We start from the raw sequence: 21,840 nt of genomic DNA, 5'->3' as shown, positions 1-21,840 counted from the left end.
GTATAACTTTCAATAAGTAATAACATATCAAAAAATAATTTTGGCCGGACTTCTCCTTTAACCCCTTAACGACATCGGGCGTAAATTTACGCCCTGATGCCGGTAAGGGAGTTCAGAGCGGGGCCGCGCGGCTGCCCCGCTCTGAACCGCGCCGGTCCCGGGTGCCGCGTGTAGCCCGGGACCGTAGGTATTAGCGGGCACGGTCCGATCGCCGTGCCCGCTAATACAGTAATCGGATGCAGCTGTCAAAGTTGACAGCTGCATCCGATTACCGGACGCAGCGTCATCCCTGGTGTCTAGTGGGGAGATCGCTCCTCCGGGATGTTATCCCGGAGGAGCGATCTCCGTAAATGAAGCCGTCCGGGGACCGCTCCAAGATGGCGCCGTCCCCGGCTCGGCACTCGTTTACTTCCGGCTGCAGCAGCCGGAAGTAAACGAGTGCCTAACTCATGGATCTCTGCAGCATATCTATGCTGCAGAGATCTCAATGAGAGATCAGTGCACTTATACTAGAAGTCCCCTAGGGGGAATAACCCCAACCCCAGGGGGAATAACCCTAACCCCAGGGGGAATAACCCTAACCCCAGGGGGGCTTCTAGTATATAAGTGTAAAAGTTAAAAAAAAAAGTCATTATTAGTAAAAAGCCCCCTCCCCTAATAAAAGTCTGAATCACCCCCCTTTTCCCAGGTTATAAATAAAAGTAAATAAATAAATAAACATGTTTGCTATCGCCGCGTGCGTAATCGCCCGAACCATTAATTAATCACATTCCTGATCTCGCACGGTAAATGGCGTCAGCGCAAAAAAATCCCAAAGTGCAAAATTGCGCATTTTTGGTCGCATCAAATCCAGAAAAATTGTAATAAAAAGCGATCAAAAAGTCGTATATGCGCAATCAAGGTACCGATAGAAAGAACACATCATGGCGCAAAAAATGACACCTGACACAGCCCCATAGACCAAAGGATAAAAGCACTATAAGCCTGGGAATGGAGCGGTTTTAAGTGTTGTATATTTGTTGACAATGGTTTAAATTTTTTACAGGCCATCCGATACAATATAAGTTATACATGTTACATATCGTTTTAATTGTAACGACTTGAGGAACATATATAACAAGTCAGTTTTACCCCAGGGCGAATGGCGTAAAAACACATTTCCCCCAAATAAACAAAATGCGTTTTTTTTTTTCAATTTCACCACACTTTGAATTTTTTTCTGGTTTCGCAGTGTACTTTATGCAAAAATTCAGCCTGTCATTGCAAAGTACAATTAGTGACGCAAAAAATAAGGGCTCATGTGGGTCTCTAGGTGGAAAAATGCAAGTGCTATGACCTTTTATGCACAAGGAGGAAAAACCAAAAACGCAAAAATCGAAATTTGCTCTGTCCTTAAAGGGTTAAGATACTGCCAACCGTAGGATTCTGGTATGTTTTTGTAATGACCTTCTGGTTAGATGCACATCCAGCCTACTGTAAAATCAAGAAAAGAAATACTTATAGGATCCCAGTGCAGAGTGATGGGACAACCGCCACATCGCCCGACCAAACAAAAATAAGGTCATCGGTGTAGCAGCCATATCACACCATCAAGTCAACGAATTGCACAGGAAGGGCAAAATGTAATCCTCATACTTACACCGGATATCTGCAGATAGTAAACATTATCAAATGTGAAAAATAAATGGTGTGTTGATTGACCAGACCAGCGTTGTTCATTTCAGAAGGCCGCTCATCCACTTGGTGACACACATATAAATCACACGGACACTGCGTTAAACTTGTCCTTCTTTATTGATGATTTACAATGAGCAATTAAATAATTAAAAACAGACATTCACGACATGCTAACAATCACATCTAGCCATCCAATGACTTGCATCTGTGCAATAGGAAGGACAAACTACAGGGGGGGGGGGGATACATTTTAAGAGGACCCACTGCCCAGGACTCCCAGCAGATCTTACAATGAAATGCTGATACCCTGGGGGTGTCACGTCTATAGTAGTGGTCATGTATAGGTGGCAGAGAGTCCGTTCTCCCACAACCAGCTCCATATACTCCCTGCAGAACTGGAAAACGGGAGAATTTGTACTGTACAAAGAAGAAGGTCATGATAAAATTAAAGGGGTTGTCCAGACATAGAAAAGCAAGGCCACTTTTTCCAAAAACAGCGCCGTACCTGCCTACAGGTTGTGTGTGGTACTGCAGTTCAGCACCAGTCACTTTAATAGAAACAACCTTTGCACATTAGTAGCACTACTTTAGAAGAGAGCAGCCATGTGTTTCTCATCCTGAACACCCTATACGAGACCATTTGAAGATATAGTATAGTCTGTGTGACCAGTATATAACCCAGCCATCCAATGTATCATCCCAGGCCTGCAACCGTCTTGAAATAAGAGGTCTGCAAGCTCTTGGAAAATCAAGATACTAGAAAGCACCTTCTATAGAGAGAAATGGGAAGACAACATTGCTGAAAGGGTGAGAACTCAGGCTCCCACCAAGGCGCTCTACCCCCAATGCTTCAGGTGGTACTATGTTAGTGCCAATTGACAGGTCTCTATCCTCTGATCTGCCGCCACCTCACAGCAAGAGAACATCTGCAGAGTTTGGGCCCAAAATGTGACAATGACTGATTTTGGGCAACAAATGGCAATAGTCTATGAAAGATGGACACCTTTTGCAGTGGCCCGCCAGCTGTCGTAATGGCGTAACTCCCACCGCGCCATGTCAGATACCAACAGGTTAGTCCTATGTCCCAGATCATACAGCAGTCCCATTCTTGGCTATTCTCTTTGTATTGCCATGGATGAGATTATATACAGAATATTGGGTACAATTTGATTAACAAAAAAAGATTTGCTCTGTCCAATCAATGGGCTAGAAACAATAGGGCAGAAAAGCAAGTTGTGTTGCCCATAGCAACCAGAAAGGCCTCAGCTTCCATCTTTTAAACTGTTATGTGATCGGTTGCTATGGGCATCAAGCCCTGCTTTTCTGTCAGTTTCGACAAGCGACACCCAATGAGCCTCAGATCAATACTGGAAAGAAAAATAAAAATAAAAGATTGTGTGCCCATAACAACCAACCAGGCCTCAGCCTCCGTCAGTAAACTGCACTAAGTGGTTGCTATGGGCAACAACACTTGTTCCTCCTGTCAGACAATTTTGATAAATAAGGCCCCACAGGCCCTATTCAATAAAATTGTTTGGTAAATGAGCCAAGCTCGTCACCCATAGCAACCAACTATGCTTTAGCTTCCATTTGTCAGCTGCGAATGGTTGCTACGGGTAACAGGACCTTTTTTTTTTGTCATTTTTGATAAATGAGGCCTAATAGCCCTTATAGAGAATTGTCTGACAGTAAAAGTAGGTATTGATGCCCATGGCAACAAGCAGGATTCAATCCCTTCCTGTTAAAGAGCTACGTGATTGGTTGCTATGGGCAACAGGGCCTGTTTTTCTGCCAGTTTAATGAGGCCAAAACTAATATCAAAACTGTCTGACAGAAAAAGTTTAGTTGCCCATAGCAACAACATATGAGGCCTGCAGGTCCTGTTGCTCATAGCTAATAACATTGCAGCAGTCATTTTTCCAGTGAAGTTTACCCCACTGTATCTGAGGCCTATTTGGCTGCTATGGACAGCAATGGCGGCTTATCTGTTGGGGGTATTTACTGCTAGCAATCCTCCATTTATTACTGTGATCGGAGGACTCGGCACAAGCACGTATAATGTGGTCGTCCATTGATTTTAAGCAGCCCCATGTATGTGTCGTCAGCATAGCCACCTAGAGTACGTGGCATTTACTTAAAGGGAACCTGTCACCTCGCTTTTTAGTCTTTCATCCAGCAGCCTAATATTCCACTTCATCTTATTTCCTAATATATACAGCAGTATTTCCGGCATGTGTTGGGGTGCCACCATTTTTTAAATACCATAGCGCTATTTGGGGGTCTGTGGTAGCAGCATATACTCTTCCACAGCTTTCTCTTTAGTGCACTCCCAAATCACTATAGATAAAGAAAACTACGTAGCCCTGTGTGAATGTACAGAAATGGAATACAGGCTGCTGTCTGGAAACCCCAATCTTCTATATAAAAATATAAAAAAGTTTTCCGTAATAGTTTTACCAGTGCAAATTAGAAAAGTTTTTTGTTTTTGCTTTTTTTAAAAAGTTCTTTTGACTTTCGCCATGAAATAGGAACGTGACAGGTGCCCTTTAAGAGAGGCGGCCATAGATGGTGCTGTATTTACAGGTGTGTATCAAGCACCATGGAGGGGATACTGAGCTTTACAGAACTTTCTAACTATTGTTGTTCTATTTTGCATAGCATCTAGTGACTAGACGTAGGTCTCGTCCTGAAAATCCGTCAATGGCTTCAGTTATAGGACCAGTAGAGATTTAATCTCATTGCTTAATAGTGGGGTCTCTAATTCAGGGCCCTCATCTATAGGCCACATAGCCTACATAGGGTACGGGTCACTCTTCCTCAATGCATTACATACAAAGCCTAATATTGAGAGAACTGTGCAATGCCTTATTTCTCCTTTGGGGGTGCTGCAGGGAAAATTAACACTCAAAGATAACAGCTGTTCACTGGGGGTTCTAATGGCTGGACTCACCATGATCAGCTAATCTAATAAAAAAGAAAAAAAAAGGAATTGTGCAATGCACACATCCCCATAAAAGCCTGCTTGTCATAGTTTCTACCCCACAGCAAGAGGCTGGCAGTTCAGTACATGGCCAATAAAACCACACTAGAATTAGTTAACAAGGTGGTCTACAACTTGCGGTCCTCCAGCTCCCAGCATGCCCGACAGCTGAAAGACCATAGGTTGGAGATCACTAGACAAAGGGTTTCCCCTAGTACCTATATCACGTATATTCTCATATCCCTGAATTTTGGCCTAGGATGAAACCTACAGAAGCCATAGGGGGTGCAGTCCAATAAATGCAAGAAATAAAAAGAAATTGCTATCAACAAATGTGTTGAATGCTCCACTGACTTTACCAGAGGTCTTGCAAAATATATATAGACAAGTGCAAACTACTCTATAACAGCGACAATCACCAACCTTTGTAACAAATATGTTTCGTGACCATGAACGATCTGTTGTGCTTTCGGGTAAACTTCAGACTGGGTCCGCTGTGCTGTCTTTTTCTATGCTGGTCCATTTTAAGGGGCGTTGGGACCTCTATACAAGGGGGCAGTCACTTTTGGGCACCTTCCTGAACCTGTGCTCTTCGGGTCTGAAGTAGATTTCTACTTACGGACAACGTCATTGCAAAAAACAGTAAAAATAAACTCAATTATATAAATATATGGCCGACGCATCTACCGAGATCAATATTAAAATAAAACCGATTTCTTCCTTCTCTGACGTCAGGGCATGCCATGCACTAGACTAGAACATATCCTGGTTAAACATTCAATACAAAATCAAAAAAATAAGACTCCTTCATTTGTTCCTTATTTTACCCGCCCCCTCCACCCCAAAAAAAAACAAAAAAAAAAACTGACAACCGAGTCACATTATCACTAATCCAGGCATAAATTCATAACTATATAGAAAAATACTATATTAAAAGGGAACCGTAGAGGTATAGAGTTTACTTGTTAACCGGAAAAGGTGCTTTTCTGAATTGCATAACACATTCCAAGGAAATGCGCAATTCCTTAAATAATATAAAAGGAAAAACAAAAATATTGGGGGGGGGGGGGGCCAAGGTCTCTACAAACGCACATACACACAGCGTTCCTGGCTGACTAGAAGGTCAGGTCCTGATAACATGGGGGGCAAGATTAGGGGTGGGAAACACTCATAATGCAGCACAAGGCATTGCAGAATCAATTACATGCACAGCCTCATACGGATTGCGGCTCCCGCAGCCACGGACAGACTCAGTTTTGGTTATTATTTACAAGTCGGCAGGATTAAAAAGAATTAGTTTAATACATTTACATAGGTCTATACTACTAAAAAGACGAAAAAAAAAAAAAGACAAATAAAAAAACATTAAGGGTTCTCCTCTCGCTCTTAAAAAACATAAATAGGACACTTAAAATCACAGCCAAAAATAATAGTAATGCCTTCTAAGTGTATAGCAGAACAGAAGGAATGCATGTCAACAGTAAAAAAAAAAAAAAAAAAAATTCATGAAACAAAAAAATATATTAGTGGCTCCGATGATGTAACGCTAGCGCCAATATAGCAAGATTATACATTCCGTGTCTCTACGTCAATCTTCTCCTCTGACTGTCCGGCTTCAGGATCGGTGGCCGGGACAGTTTGTCTTAGGGTAATCTCAGGACCGCCGCCATAGATGGAGTGGAGGAAATTCCAGGTTTCTTCAGATATTTGCCCGGAATCTGCTCCTGTGGGTCACAAAGTGGAATGTTCAAGAATTTATTTAAACTGATGACCACCAAAATCAGGACAGTGGGGGCCAGCTCCCATCCCCCTGACTGTGGCATACACAGTGTAATAATAGTGCTGGTTTATTGCACAGTGATGTCAATAGAAGCTGAACTGCAGTAACTCAGCATGGCCACAACACAACATACAGCGCTCTCAGGCTCTGTTCTATTATGTACATGCTGGCTCGACTGCCAGGTGTCACATCCCCACAATCTGATAATGATGGCATATCCTGTCCATATCCAAGTCAGATGCCCTATTCAATGATATTGTATACAAGTTTGACTAATTAAAGGACAACTTAAAGGGGGGCGATATCTGTGCCCTTTGGGGATCTTCCTATCGGCTACTCCTGCCCCACTGACTAATACATCTGTACCTGTTTGGGCATAGGGAGAGATCTATCAATCGAGGATAATGGGGCAGGGAGAAGCTGATGAGAACCACCCTGATGCTTCAGGCAGCAGGAAAGTGATGACACTTTAAGTCATGCTCTAGATTTGCCTCTTATTAATGTGGGACTGCATGTTACACTAAGAAACACTTAAAGCGACTCTGTACCTACAATCTGACCCCCCCCCCCCCCCCCCCCAATCGCTTGTACCTTCGGATAGCTGCTTTTAGTCCAAGATTTGTCCTGCGGTCCGTTCGGCAGGTGATGCAGTTATTGTCCTAAAAAACAACTATTAAACTGGCAGCCCCGTGCCCAATGGCGGTGGCCTAGATTGTGTATGCATTAGGCTGGCACAACCCCTCTGTCCCTCCTCCCCACCCTCCTCATCATTAGGAATACTCCAGGCAGATTGTCTCCTATTCCCCACCTGTGTGAGCACAGCACATGGGCTGGATCGTTAAGGCACCTATGCAATGTTTAGACAGGAGAAAATGTTCCAGTGGCATTCCTAATGATGGAGAGGGCGGTGAGGAGGGACAGAGGGGTGGTGCAAAGTTAGGGCTCAGATACTCTAAGCCCGGCCTGCAAGTTTAAAAGTTGTTTTTTAGGACAATAACTGCATCACCTGCTGAACGGACGCCAGGACAGATCTTGGATTAAAAGCAGCTATCTGAAGATACAAGTGGTTTGGGGAGGTCAGATTGTGGGTACAGAGTCGCTTTAAAAAGGGGTATTCCAGTATCAAAAAAAGTTCATATAATTCTGGGAGCAGCAGTTAAAAAAAAGAAGCATACTCCTTTTCCAGCAACTTCCAGTGCCCCTGCTTGTTGCTTATTCCAAGACAGGAGGACCTGGCCGCTCGGCCAATCACTGGCTGCAGCAGCATCTTGTCCAGTCAGTGATTGGCTAAGCAGGCAGGGCCTGCTCTGATGTCTTGTCTCAGTCACAGGTCCAGAAGACTCTCCAGCTGCAAGAGAACAAGGTAGAGGAGTATATATTGGTGTTTTTTATATACTGAAATACCACTTTATTCTCACCCTCAGCTAAAAAGTTCATATAGTTGTATCCAATCTTTGCACTGCTCTAAATGAGGAAAAACTAATAAGGTAAGAGGTCACTCACCTTGTTTCAGAGTTATATGCCCGCATTTAGTGACTGCTATTTTTGAGTTATCAATCGCACCAGGAGGTTCTGCAGAAAAAACACTGGCATGTCAGTAAATATTTCATTGAGGGATAACATATCACATTGCCTTATGGTGCATTTACACAGAGAGAGGTTAATCTGACAGATTTTTAAAGCCAAAGCCAGGAAAAGACTATAAACAGAGAACAGGTCATAAAGGAAAGACTGAGATTTCTCCTCTTTTCAGATCCATTCCTGGCTTTGGCTTCAAAAACCTGTCAGATAAATCCGTCTGTGTAAGCGCACCGTTAGGCACCTAAACAGTCTTGCTAAGAGTTGATTGACAGAGTAGATTGGAGATGCCTCTTCCCTCCCAGTAAATAGCACCTGACCCCTATTTATAGGACACTACATGTAGCTTCAATAGCCTCTATGGGCCCTTTTACACGGGACGATTATCGTGCGAAAAATCGATATATTGTTTGAATTTAAACGATAATTGTTCTGTGTAATTGCGGGCAACGATCATAAAAATTGTTCCTATGTCGTTGATTGTTGATTTAGATCTGAACCTAAAATTATCGCTAATCGTTCGCTGTAATTCCACATTTGTTCGCTCAAGTTCCGCATTTGTTCACTAATCGTTCAGTGTAATTGCACATTGTCCATTGTTTTTCTGGGATCAGAAGGAATAAACGATCGTAGTAACGATCACAATAACGATCGTAACTAACGATTATCGTTCTTTGTGATATGATAAACGATTTTAGGTTAAGGATAAACAATCTTGTTTGCGATCATTTATCGTTAGTTGTTAATCGTTAAAAATCGCTCCGTGTAATAGGACCCTAATGCAGCGGTGTCCAATCTGTGGTGCTCCGGCTGTTGCAAAACTACACCTCTCTGCATACCCAGGCATGCTGGGACTTGTAGTTCTGCAACAGAGCCGCAGGTTAGACCTCATTGTTCTACTGTTTAATACGACAACTCTTCTTACTATATCTTGTCATATCTTGTACTTATGCATCTCTGCAAATACCAATCTAACAATTTGTATTCCTATTGCTTACGATCTGTCTCTCTGTAAATGAAATGTGAGGTCGCAGCGGAACTCGTAGACTATTTTTCCCTTTAAAAAAAAAAAAAAAAAAAAAAAAAAAATCGGACTTACCAACGTCCTTGCCCTTTACAAACCCTTCCCACTCCCGGAACCAGTGCATGCTGATGCAGTAAATAACAGCCAGAGAGTCCTCTTCTTGGAAAGCTTTATTTAGCTGTGGAAATACAGATATTAAGCTCTTAGCGGATTACTGAGGCCGTAGACAGTACATTAAAGGGCTCGCAATGTTGTCAGACAAGTAATTAAAGGGCATCATTTAGCGGGAGACAATCGCACTCTGTACGAGGCGATGGCGCGTGTATTATAGAAACGCCATTACTGAGGACAATAAAATGCTCTCCCATGGTTCACAGCATAGTAGAAACCGCGCTTCAATCAACTCGTCTAAGCCGGCCTGAGCTGGGTATTGATTGACCTAAAGCCCTGCAAGAGAAGCTAAGAAGATATACAGACTACACGTGTAAAAGGGTGACAGACAGATGAGGACTGGGCAGAGAGGCAGCACATGTCCTGATATAGAGTATGCTGGGGTTCAAATATGGCTGCAAGTGACCTCAGGAGGGGGGGAAGCTTCTTTAAGTTGTAGTTCACAAAAAAAAGTCGCAGCAAGTACTAGAGATTTGTAATTTACTATTAAAAAATCTCGTCTCCCAGTACTTATCAGCTGCTGTATGTCCTGCAGGAAGTGGTGTATTCTCTCCAGTCTGACACAGTGCTCTCTGCTGCCACCTCATCTCCCATCTTGCCTGATGTTATGCCAGGGATACAGAATACAGGATTTTTCTTCTTTTCATAATTACAGCCTGTAACTACTATATCTCCACTATACAGTCTCCAGTGAGTCCGACAGGACATACCAGAACTTTTATTCATGTTATTACCCCCTCTTACCAATCACAGCTTATGACTATCATCTCTCCCCTTTGCAACCTATAGAGAACACAATAGATTTTTCTACATGTCATCACCCTCTCTTTGCAAAACGCAACCTGTTGCGGTCAGCTTTCCCCCATACACAGCGTCACAAGGGAAGGATACAGGAACATTTCTCCATCATCCCCTCCTCACTAACCACAACTCATTACTCTCATTTCTTCCCGCTGACCCAAAAGAGAACTACTAAAACTTTTGTACATGTTATCTACTGCAGTGTAGTCTATGAATAAAATAAAAGTTCTCTGCTTACTGTCAGTGAATGAAAAAGTTTTGTTTATGTCCAGAAGCTAAAAACTTTGGTCATTGGTGCTGGACTCCTTGAACGGGGTCATAGCAACCCATACACTGAGCACCGACCTGTTCTTTTACAAGGCGGCTTCATAGCAGACAAAGGAGGACTGATATCTATATGGCTTCCATCTAATTTTTACTGCATCTCTGAAGGCTTTCTAGCATTATAGCACTGCCGGTATAGGAAGTATCAGCCTCTGTAGTACGTATAACGGCAGTGCTATAATGCAAGAATCTCTCGTCCTTAAAGATTATTGTACATAATCTGTGAATCCAAATGATTTCCCCATCTGAAATGAAACAATATTATTATTAGTAATAATCCACTTACCCGAATGAAGGTCTCCAGTTCCATTTTCCGCCTTTTTTCAATCTTCTCCAGTTCGGTCTGACAAGTGTGACATACATAAAGGTGGTTGACCGCCGGACCCCCGCCAAATCTATGAATATCATATAAGCAGGTATGTGAGAAAGTTTTGTAATTGCAAAGAACCTGTCAGACAGATGAGACTTCCTCAAATTGCAGGAACGGTTTCATCATTTCTCTCTATGCCTATGCCAGGGGGTTTAAAGCTTTAATAGCTTCACAGATATAAAATAAAAGTAAATCAACCCAGAATTCAATTTACTAAAAAGTGGGCATCCCCTTTAAAGGGGTATTCCCATGTTGAATCATCCCTCCTAATAGAGACTGACAATTTATTTCATACTTGTTATTATCTATTCAGTCTCCTTTCCCCAGTTCTCAGCTGCTGCTCTCTGCTGAAGACACAGAAAACTGTGTGCAAGTTTTCTGTGTCTTCAGCAGAAAGCAGCAGCTCAGAACCAAGGAAAAACAAGTATGAAAGGAATTGTTAGTCTCCAAGAGAAGGGATGATTTAGTTTGTATTTTACCTTAGGGGAATACCCCTTTAAGTCCACTCACTCATGTTAGCAAAATTGCTGAACTCCTCCCAAGATGTGAAGTAAGACATTAAGGGGTAGTTCACAAAAATAAATTCTTTCAAATCAACTGATGCCAGAAAAAGTCAGAGGTTTGTAATTTACTTCTATTAAGAAAAATCTCAAGTCTTCCAGCACTTACCAGCTGCAGTATGTCCTGCAGAAAGTGGCGGATTCTTTCAAATCTGAAGAGCAGGAGATGTTTTCTATGGGATTTGCTGCTGGTCAGGACAGTTCCTGACATGGACAGAGGTGGCAGCAAAGAGCACTGTTTCAAACTATAGAGAATACACCACTTCATGCAGGACATACAGCAGCTGACAAGTACTGGAAGACTGGAGATTTTTAAATAGAAGTAAATTACAAATCTATATAGCTTTCTTACACCAGTTGATTTGAAAGATTTTTTGGGGGGTGAACTGATAAATGAGTTAATCCCAGCGTCACCACATGTGCCATTCAGGAATCTGAGAAAGTAGGGTAACAACCCATTCAGAGGCAGCTATATAGGATTCTACTTATACTTACTATTTCCACCCTTAGCCCCTGAAAGAAAAAAAACTCCCTGTAACCTGAGAGCTATGAGAAGCTGAAAACTGTAGGCAACATAATCACACTTAATCCACTCCACACAATGCAGTCAAGTCGGAACAAAGGTGCGAGCAGCACACCTCTCTCCGGGGAGCAAAGTGTGCAGCAGAGAAGAACTAAGCCTATAACTTATATTTCAGTATATAGCCTATATAAAGGCCGGGCTATATACTGCAATATAATTGGGGGGGGGGGGGGGGAGAATAAAGGAAAATGAGACCAAGGAATATCGACAATGATCAGGAGAAAGTCTTGCAGAAACAAAGGGAGTTAATCAGCGGATGACCCTTTTTCTAGCTGATAAATGATAAAAGGAGATGGTTTTGCAATATTTTTGTCCTAGTGCAAACAGGACAGAGGGAGGAAGCTCCTGCTGCAGTCAGGAAGGAGGAGGGGTGACGGGTGACTGATCTCTTGGGATACAGAGAGAAGATTTCTAAACATTCTGTATTTGGCAGCTATAATTACTGTCCAGATGGTGGACACAATACACACCTGCCATATAAATAATCCCATATGTTCTGTGGAAGCATCACAACCAGGTCTTCAATCAGGCCGGCTTTACGCGGTGGGACACCTGGAAACCAGACAAAGGAGAAAATGTTAACTTAACAATGAAGGGGTTTGTCTCTTACTGGACATATGGAAGGCCACCTGGGCTCCTCTCCACCTGCTGAGCCAGAGTGGAGAGTTGTTATATGGTCGTCCATTTAGAAGAATGGGAGATGTACAATCAGCTGATCCAGTGATGTACAGACTGTCTAAACCTCAGCACAGAAGTCCTCAGGACCAATATATAATATCAGGCCGATTCGGCAGATTATCGCTCTGTGTAAGGGTCCATTTACACAGAAAGATAATTTGCCAAAGATTTGAAGCCAAAGCCAGAAACAGACTATAAACAGAGATCAGGTCATAATGGAAAGACTGAGATTTTTTTCCTGGCTTTGGCTTCAAATCTTTGGCAGATAATCTGTCAGATAATCTTTCAGTGTAAATGGACCCATATAAAGAACACAATCAGCTGATGAGACGATCATCATCTGTTTGTTGTGGTTTATTCCAACTAGGGCTGGGCGATTAATCGAATTAATTCGATTAATTCGCCCAGAAGGTTAGAATCGATTTGATTTTTTGTGAAAATCGTAAATTCGATTTTCACAAAAAATCATTGCGGGCAGAGAAGGGCAGAGAAGCGCGGAGAGTCAGTCGGGCGGGCGGACGGGAGGTGCAGGTGCCGGGCGGGAGATGGAGGGCGGGCAGCACTGCGTGGAGGGGCCGGCCGGGCATGAGGTGCAGGTTACGGCCGGCGGGAAGTGAGGGGGCGGCGCTGCGTGGAGGTGCCGGGCGGGCGGGAAGTGCGGCGAGGTGCAGGTCGGTCGGCAGTCCCCCAGAGCCGCGACCGACCTTCCCCAGCTGTACACATAGCGTTCCGTTCCCCTACCGGCCACACATGCAGGTCCCGGTCTCTGCAGGAGGCTGCAGGGACTGTAGTGGTGATAGCGTCGCTGCCATTACTGGAGCTGTACAGCAGGATCTTCACCCCTGATCCCGCTGTACAGCTCCAGTAATGGCAGCGACGCTATCACCACTACAGTCCCTGCAGCCTCCTGCAGAGACCGGGACCTGCATGTGTGGCCGGGGTGAGGGGAGGAGGGCTATGTGTACTCCTTTCCCAATCATTCCCAGCTGCCCCAGCCCCCCTCCATAACCCCCAGTCGCCCTCCATCACCCCCAGCCCCCCTCCATCTCCCCCAGTCACCCTCCATCACCCCCAGTCCCCCTTCAGTCACCCCCAGTCGCCCTCCATCACCCCCAGTCCCCCTTCAGTCACCCCCAGTCCCCCTTCAGTCACCCCCAGTCGCCCTCCATCACCCCCAGTCCCCCTTTAGTCACCCCCAGTCGCCCTCCATCACCCCCACTCCTCCTTCAGTCACCCCCAGTCGCCCTCCATCACCCCCAGTCCCCCTTCAGTCACCCCCAGTCGCCCTCCATCACCCCCAGTCCCCCTTCAGTCACCCCCAGTCGCCCTCCATCACCCCCAGTCGCCCTCCATCACCCCCAGTCCCCCTTCAGTCACCCCCAGTCGCCCTCCATCACCCCCACTCCTCCTTTAGTCACCCCCAGTCGCCCTCCATCACCCCCAGTCCCCCTTCAGTCACCCCCAGTCGCCCTCCATCACCCCCACTCCTCCTTCAGTCACCCCCAGTCGCCCTCCATCACCCCCACTCCTCCTTCAGTCACCCCCAGTCGCCCTCCATCACCCCCACTCCCCCTTCAGTCACCTCCAGTCGCCCTCCATCACCCCCACTCCTCCTTCAGTCGCCCTCCATCACCCCCACTCCTCCTTCAGTCACCCTCCATCACCCCCACTCCTCCTTCAGTCACCCCCAGTCGCCCTCCATCACCCCCAGTCCTCCTTCAGTCACCCCCAGTCGCCCTCCATCACCCCCACTCCTCCTTCAGTCACCTCCAGTCGCCCTCCATCACCACCACTCCTCCTTCAGTCGCCCTCCATCACCCCCACTCCTCCTTCAGTCGCCCTCCATCACCCCCACTCCTCTTCAGTCACCCCCAGTCGCCCTCCATCACCCCCACTCCTCCTTCAGTCACCCCCAGTCGCCCTCCATCACCCCCAGTCCTCCTTCAGTCACCCCCAGTCGCCCTCCATCACCCCCAGTCACCCCCAGTCCCCCTCCATCACCCCCAGTCGCCCTCCATCACCCCCAGTCCTCCTTCAGTCACCCCCAGTCGCCCTCCATCACCCCCACTCCTCCTTCAGTCACCTCCAGTCGCCCTCCATCACCCCCACTCCTCCTTCAGTCACCCCTAGTCGCCCTCCATCACCCCCACTCCTCCTTCAGTCACCCCCAGTCGCCCTCCATCACCCCCACTCCTCCTTCAGTCGCCCTCCGTCACCCCCAGTCGCCCTCCGTCACCCCCAGTCGCCCTCCGTCACCCCCAGTCGCCCTCCGTCACCCCCAGTCGCCCTCCATCCCCCCCTAGCTGCCCATCTATACCTGTACTACTACAGCCCTCATCTGTACCTGTACTACCACACCCCTCATCTATACCTGTACTACCACACCCCTCATCTATACCTGTACTACCACACCCCTCATCTATACCTGTACTACCACACCCCTCATCTATACCTGTACTACCACACCCCTCATCTATACCTGTACTACCACACCCCTCATCTATACCTGTACTACCACACCCCTCATCTATACCTGTACTACTACACCCCTCATCTATACCTGTACTACTACTACACCCCTCATCTATACCTGTACTACTACTACACCCCTCATCTATACCTGTACTACTACACCCATCATCTTTACCTGTACTACTACACCCCTCATCTATACCTGTACTACTACAGCCCTCATCTGTACCTGTACTACTACACCCCTCATCTTTACCTGTACTACTACTACTACACCCCTTATCCACTATACCTCCACTACTAAACACACAAAGAAGATCTCCTATACTATATGGGGGCCCAGAATGGCACACAGGGGGCTTGTCTACTACAGGGGAGCACTGTTACAGTGAGAAGCAATACAGTTGTCTCAAATGTCATTAAAATAGTATCTGATGCTGCAAGGACAAAACTATTCTGTTTATTTAGCAAAAAGGAAAAAAAAAAAAATCGAGATTTAAATCGAGAATCGTCCAAAATTTTTTTAAAAAATCGAGATTTTATTTTTTGGCCATATCGCCCAGCTCTAATTCCAACCCAAAAAAGTCATTGTCCATGTAATAGCGATGGGCAGCCGACGGCTAATGACTGTAAAAAAAATATATACAATAATAATAATATACATACATACATTCCAGTCCATGATTCCTGGTGTCCTTCTTTCTCCTGCCCGGAGCCACCAATAGAACTTTAGAGCCATCTCTTAAAGTGTCACTGTCGTATTTTTTTTTTTTTTTTTTTGCAGAAGTCTACAGTACAGGCAGTTTTAAGAAACTTTGTAATTGTGTTTATTAGGCAAAAATGCCATTATCTGCATTCAAAAAGACTTTCCCCAGCCACCCCCCCCTCCTCTCTCTCATTCACTGCTCGTTATCAGGAAATCTCGACTTTTTTACATCAGTCGAGCCCTGTGTAACCTATAGAGAGGAGAGGAGGGAGATTAGTCGGCAGCAAACAACAAAGGATTACACAGCGGGACCTGTGCGAAAGAGGTATTCAGAGATCAGAGAGGTCAATGCTGACTTCAGAGGATATAGCCTGGTGATGTAGCTGTAAATTAACTCTTTGTTGTCCTGTTTTGGTGCCTCATCTCCCTCCACCCCTCCCCTCTCCATAAGAGAACTATGAAGACAGGGGGGAGAGCTTCAAACTGCTTTTTTATGATAAAAATGCATTTTTCTGCTAATAAACCCAATTACAAAGCTTCTTAAAATCGCCTGTACTATTGATTTCTGCAAAAAAAAAAATGTAAACGACAATGACACTTTAATTGACAAGCAGCTCAGCCAATCACTGGTCAAGATAGATCTGCCATGGTCAGTGATTGGCTGAGCGGCCTGTCACTTCAGAGAGCGGCTCTGAAGTTCCAGCGGCGGCTGCAGAAGTAAGAACACCATATGCTCAGTAAGCGAGCGCCGACCTAGCAGATCAGCGCTCACTTACACCAGGCATCGGCCATGTAATACAGCCCTTATAGCCTATAACATAGGTGTCAAGCTTGTGGCCCCTCCAGCTGTAGCAGAACTACAATTCCCATCATGCTAAAGCTTTGGTTGTCCAGGCATGATGGGAATTGTAGTTTTGCAACAGCTGTAAAGCAGTGAGTTTGGCACCTGTGGTCTATGACAATAATATGAATAATATTCCAAGCGTATCAATAGAACTTCCTACGTACCACCGTGCACACAGAGGAAGTCATTATTCGATATGGGCCCCGGTTCTGCAAACGTCTTGAACTTATTAAGCCACTGGCGTGAGACGTAGAATTGCAGGAGGCTGGGTTCTGTCAGGTTCAGCAGGCTGGTCACTCGTCTCCGCTCCTTCTGCGCGTCTTCACTTGATTTTCTGTAGGTAAAAACCAATGCAAAAAAAATGTGTCAGAGCTACAATTGTTGTTGCACGTTATTGCATCTAGATTCATTGTATAGATCAGAGATCTTCAGCTGTTCCAGAACTACAACCCCCAGCATGAGTAACTGTGTAACAGATGGAGAACCACAGGTTATATTTTACACAGCCCTGATCTTATGCCTATAGCTCAGTCCATAAATGCATAATACAACGGCTGAGGATAGCCCTGCTGACGTGTTATCACTTCATATGTGAATGAGTGGACAATATCATATGACGCGTCAGAAAGTTACATTAGAAAGGGTTATCCAGCAATGGAAACAGCATTTCTTTTGTCCTCAGCCTGGGTGTGCGTTTTGGAGCTCACTTCCATTGAGGTAAATTGAGCTAAATTGTAATACCACACACAACCTGAGGACAGGGCTGGCGCTGTTTTTGCAAGAAAGTAGCTGCTACCAAGCCATTAAAAGAGAAGTTTGGGGAGAATTGTTATTAAAGTATTGTATTGCCCGCCAAAAGTTATACAAATCCCCAATATACACTTATTACAGAAAATGCTTTTAAAATGCTTTTTTCCCTGCACTTACTACTGCATCAAGGCTTCACTTCCTGGATAAACATGGTGATGTCACTTCCTGGATAACATGGTGATGTCACTTCCTGGATAACATGGTGATGTCACTTCCTGGTAACATGGTGATGTCACTTCCTGGATAACATTGTGATGCCACTTCCTGGATAACATGGTGATGCCACTTCCTGGATAACATGGTGATGTCACTTCCTGGATAACATGGTGATGTCACTTCCTGGATAACATGGTGATGTCACTTCCTGGATAACATGGTGATGTCACTTCCTGGATAACATGGTGATGTCACGACCCGACTCCCAGAGCTGTGCGGGCTGTGGCTGCTGGAGAGGATGATGGCAGGTGGACACTGAGGGACACAGGGCACTGGAGGGACACTGAGCATCCCCCTGCCATCATCCTCTCCAGCAGCCACAGCCCGCACAGCTCTGGGAGTCGGATCATGACATCACCATTTTATCCAGGAAGGGACTTCACCATTTTATCCAGGAAGTGACATCACAATGTTATCCAGGAAGTGACATCACAATGTTATCCATGAAGTGACATCACAATGTTATCCATGAAGTGACATCACAATGTTATCCAGGAAGTGAAGCCTTGATGCAGTAGTAAGTGCAGGGAAAAAAGCACTTTCTAAGAATTTCCCATAATAAGTGTATATTGGGGATTTGTATAACTTTTGGGGGGCAATACAATAGTTTAATAAAAATTTTTCGCTGGACTACTCCTTGAATATAATGTATTAATATGGGAATACACCTTTCTCTCTCCTTTTAAGTATGGGAGGCATTGTACAGGATCAGAAAAATATGGCTGCTATCATCTATAAACAGCAGCGCATCTGTCTGGACAACCCCTTTAAAACGGATTCCTTAATCAGGATGCATGTTTACATAAGTACTGAACAGGAACAACCTGTGGACAAAAGTGGAGCTATTTAAAAAAAAAAAAAAAAAGAAAAACTACTTAAAAAGGGTGGTCCAGACATGGCCGCTTTCATCCAGGAACAGCGCTACTCTTATCCTCAGTTTAGTTGCAGGTTTTGCAGTTCAGTTCCACTGAAGTGATTGTAGATTAATTGTAATACAACACACAACCTGAGGACATAGGTGGCACTGTTTGGGCAAAAAGGAGCTGTGTTTTCTCTAATCCTGGATAACCCTTATTAAAGCGGTAGTTTACCAAAATCAACTGGTGTCAGAAAGTGCCGGAGATTAATAATTAACTTTTATTTAAAAATCTACAGTGTTCCAGTTCTTATCAGCTGCTGTATGTCCTAAAGTATTCTTTTCAGTCTGACACAGTGCTTTCTGCTGCCACCTCTGTCCATGTCAGGAACTGTCCAGAGCAGGAGAGGTTTTCTATAGGGATTTGCTACTGCTCTGGACAATTCCTGACATGGTCAGAGGTGGCAGCAGACAGCACTGTGTCAGACTGGAAAGAATACACAACTTCTTGCAGGACATACAGCAGCTGATAAGCTGATAAGCTGATTTATTTTTTTAATAGAAGTAAAAAACAAATCTCTGGCACATTCTGCCACCAGTTGATTTGAAAGAAAACATTTTTGATGAACTAGCCCTTTAAGGGGTATTCCCAACATGTTTTACCATGTACATAGGGAATACCATGCTGATCAGTGGGGGTCTGACTACTGGGACATCCAACTATCTGAACTAATGTGAAATACTTTGAGACAGGAGTACGTCTCCCTATAATGTTCACCCTGAGTATTTGCTGCTCATCCCCCGCACCCTGGTTGGTATGCCAACTTCCCTGCCAGCAATAACCAGGAAGTCTGACATGCCAATCCCTTACAGCAATACAGTCTGGCCCATATAAACACAAGCAGTGGCTCAGCTGAGGCATAAATCAAGGAGAGTGTTATTACAGTGGGAAAGGCAATAATCCTACAATAACAATGACAGAGAAGAATACCTGTAGAAGAGCACATAGGCCTCAGCGTTCTGCACAGTGGCCTCCGACACTTCTGTCACACTCTGGTCATCAAATTCATACCAAAGATTGTTCAGGTTGTTGCGACAATAAGCAATGTAGTGACCGCCTGTAATGTACAATCAGTACAGGATCTGTAATGTATATACACAGTGACCCCACCAGCAGAATAGTGAGTGCAGCTCTGGAGTATAACACAGGATGTAACTCAGGATCAGTACAGGATAACTAATGTATGTACACAGTGACCCCACCAGCAGAATAGTGAGTGAAGCTCTGCAGTATAATACAGGATGTAATTTAGGATCAGTAATGTATGTACACAGTGACCCCACCAGCAGAATAGGGAGTGAAGCTCTGCAGTATAATACAGGATGTAATTTAGGATCAGTACAGGATCAGTAAAGTAATGTATGTACAGAGTGAACCCACAAGTGGAATAGTGATTACAGCTCTGGAGTATAATACAGGATGTAACTCAGGATCAGTAATGTAAAGTATATACACAGTGACCCCACCAGCAGAATAGTGAGTGCAGTTCCAGACTATAATACAGATTGTAACTTAGGATCATACAACTAAAACAGATACTCACTGCTGGCAGTGCCATGGTGACAGATGACAGACAAAAGGTCATAGGTGACGATCTGACTGGGACTGTCCTTAGCAAGGAACGGCTGCAGGTCCAGTCCTTCCAACGGGAAAGACACATGGGTTCCAATCTTGGTGGAGAACATGAGCTCATGTCTAAACCTCTTCAGGTGTATGCTCAATATCTACAAGAGACAGATCTTATTTATAACCACTAAGGCCCACTTTACACATTGGAAAAATTTCCCGACCCACAGGGCTGAACTGGCCACGGACGCCCTTCTAGATTTTTCCTGAAGGGAGTCCATTCCGAAAAATAGGTCAGGAAATCGTCCAGAATTCCGTCATGGATGACTTCATAGAACTCTATTAAAGCGTCTGGAATTCCTGACGTTTTCCTGATGCATATACGGGAAGCACCCAGAATTTCAGATTCTACAATACATTTTTTTTCCTGATTGTTTGCCAAGTGTAAATACTGACACAGACTTGTGAAGGGGCCTCAATTAAAAAAAAAAAAAACATAATAACAGTAGACAATGGAGCCCTACTAATCCCAGCAAGCCCTGCCTACTCCTGGAAACCAATACATGAAGCTCACAACCTCCTTGTGACTGCTGGGAGGAACATGAATATTTATAACATAAGGTCTGGAAACTCACCTCAGGAAACTTCTGCACTTTGCAAAACTTGACACCATTTCTTAACCTGAGGACAAGAAAAGGGTACGATTGTCAGTCCATATATATTTATTTATCCACAGCAGTTCACGATCAGCTATCGAAACACAAATTTCGGTACTTTTACAGTACTTTGTCTATCTTCAAGTATAGTCACGAAAAATAATCAACAAAGTGAGAGAAATTTCAAAACCAATAAGTAACTAATTTATTTATTTTAGGGGGGGGGTTCAATCCCAGATATCAATTATCTGGTACAACTCCTTTGACCATGTAATGCACAGTTGGGCCCCCTGTCTGCTACAATGGGAAGTGCTGCTAGCAGTTCACTATTCGGACTAACAAAGCAGGGTCTTGAATAGGGCTTCCTTTTTACAACATCAGTAAGATGCACATACAGAGCAAAAATCTAAGGCATTATTCACACGTTCAGTAAAGTAGTCCGAAATTGCGGATCCGTAATCACGGTTCAAATTAGTGCAGATTGATTTATATTGGGCTATTCACACAGTCCATTTTAATTTTGACCCGCAATCCTTTCCATAAGAACGGATCAAATCTATGCAAACTAATACTGTTCACTTTTTATGTAAACAGATACGGAAATGGATGCAATTACGGATTAATTTATACGGACCACCCAGAGTAAAAAAAAAACAAAAAACAGGTTTTGTGGGCCAGAAAAATTGCTGGATGTGGCTTTAGAGAGACAATGCCTTTAAATAAATCATACTAACATTTGGATAAAGCATGTTTACATAAAAAAAAAAAACTCACTTTTTGCATTTCTCACAGCTGTACATGTTGTCGCCTGCAGAAGGAAAAATTAGAGAATATTAGTTATGCACACTCAGATCATTTGAGCGTGCATGTCATACAGAGAGGGATAAGCATCTAACAGACAGATCTGGCATGCCTCATCTCCAATGCTCATGTTGCCATCCCCTCAACAGACTTTAGGTATTCCTCCATTAATGTAATTGGTTCTGCTGGTATAAGTAGTCAAATGGGCAGTTCTACTCAGTGACTGACAACTCTCTCTCTACGTGGGACCATCCACATGACCACTTAGCCCAGAATAAGACTGGGTTCACACTACGTTTTTGCAATCCGTTTTTTCATCAGTCTTT

At 44.4% G+C, this 21,840-nt stretch overlaps 1 protein-coding gene across 1 annotated transcript in view; it reads right to left on the bottom strand.

The window, feature by feature from the left end:
- Positions 1-5,532: 5,532 nt before the first annotated feature.
- The window catches only part of USP33 (ubiquitin specific peptidase 33), a 39,511-nt gene continuing 23,203 nt past the window's right edge, over positions 5,533-21,840 (bottom strand). The window contains exons 15-24 of the mRNA XM_069979467.1: positions 21,488-21,521; positions 20,693-20,738; positions 20,035-20,215; positions 19,428-19,548; positions 16,713-16,888; positions 12,319-12,400; positions 10,622-10,730; positions 9,115-9,217; positions 7,941-8,009; positions 5,533-6,381 (exon numbers count right to left, since the gene is read on the bottom strand). Of these exons, the coding sequence (XP_069835568.1) occupies positions 6,224-6,381; positions 7,941-8,009; positions 9,115-9,217; positions 10,622-10,730; positions 12,319-12,400; positions 16,713-16,888; positions 19,428-19,548; positions 20,035-20,215; positions 20,693-20,738; positions 21,488-21,521 (1,079 nt within the window). The 3' untranslated portion in view covers positions 5,533-6,223. The remainder of the gene's footprint in view (positions 6,382-7,940; positions 8,010-9,114; positions 9,218-10,621; positions 10,731-12,318; positions 12,401-16,712; positions 16,889-19,427; positions 19,549-20,034; positions 20,216-20,692; positions 20,739-21,487; positions 21,522-21,840) is intronic.

Source organism: Dendropsophus ebraccatus, chromosome 8 (assembly GCF_027789765.1).
Source record: "Dendropsophus ebraccatus isolate aDenEbr1 chromosome 8, aDenEbr1.pat, whole genome shotgun sequence".
Lineage (NCBI taxonomy): Eukaryota > Metazoa > Chordata > Amphibia > Anura > Hylidae > Dendropsophus > Dendropsophus ebraccatus.
This window is presented reverse-complemented; position numbering and strand designations above follow the sequence as displayed.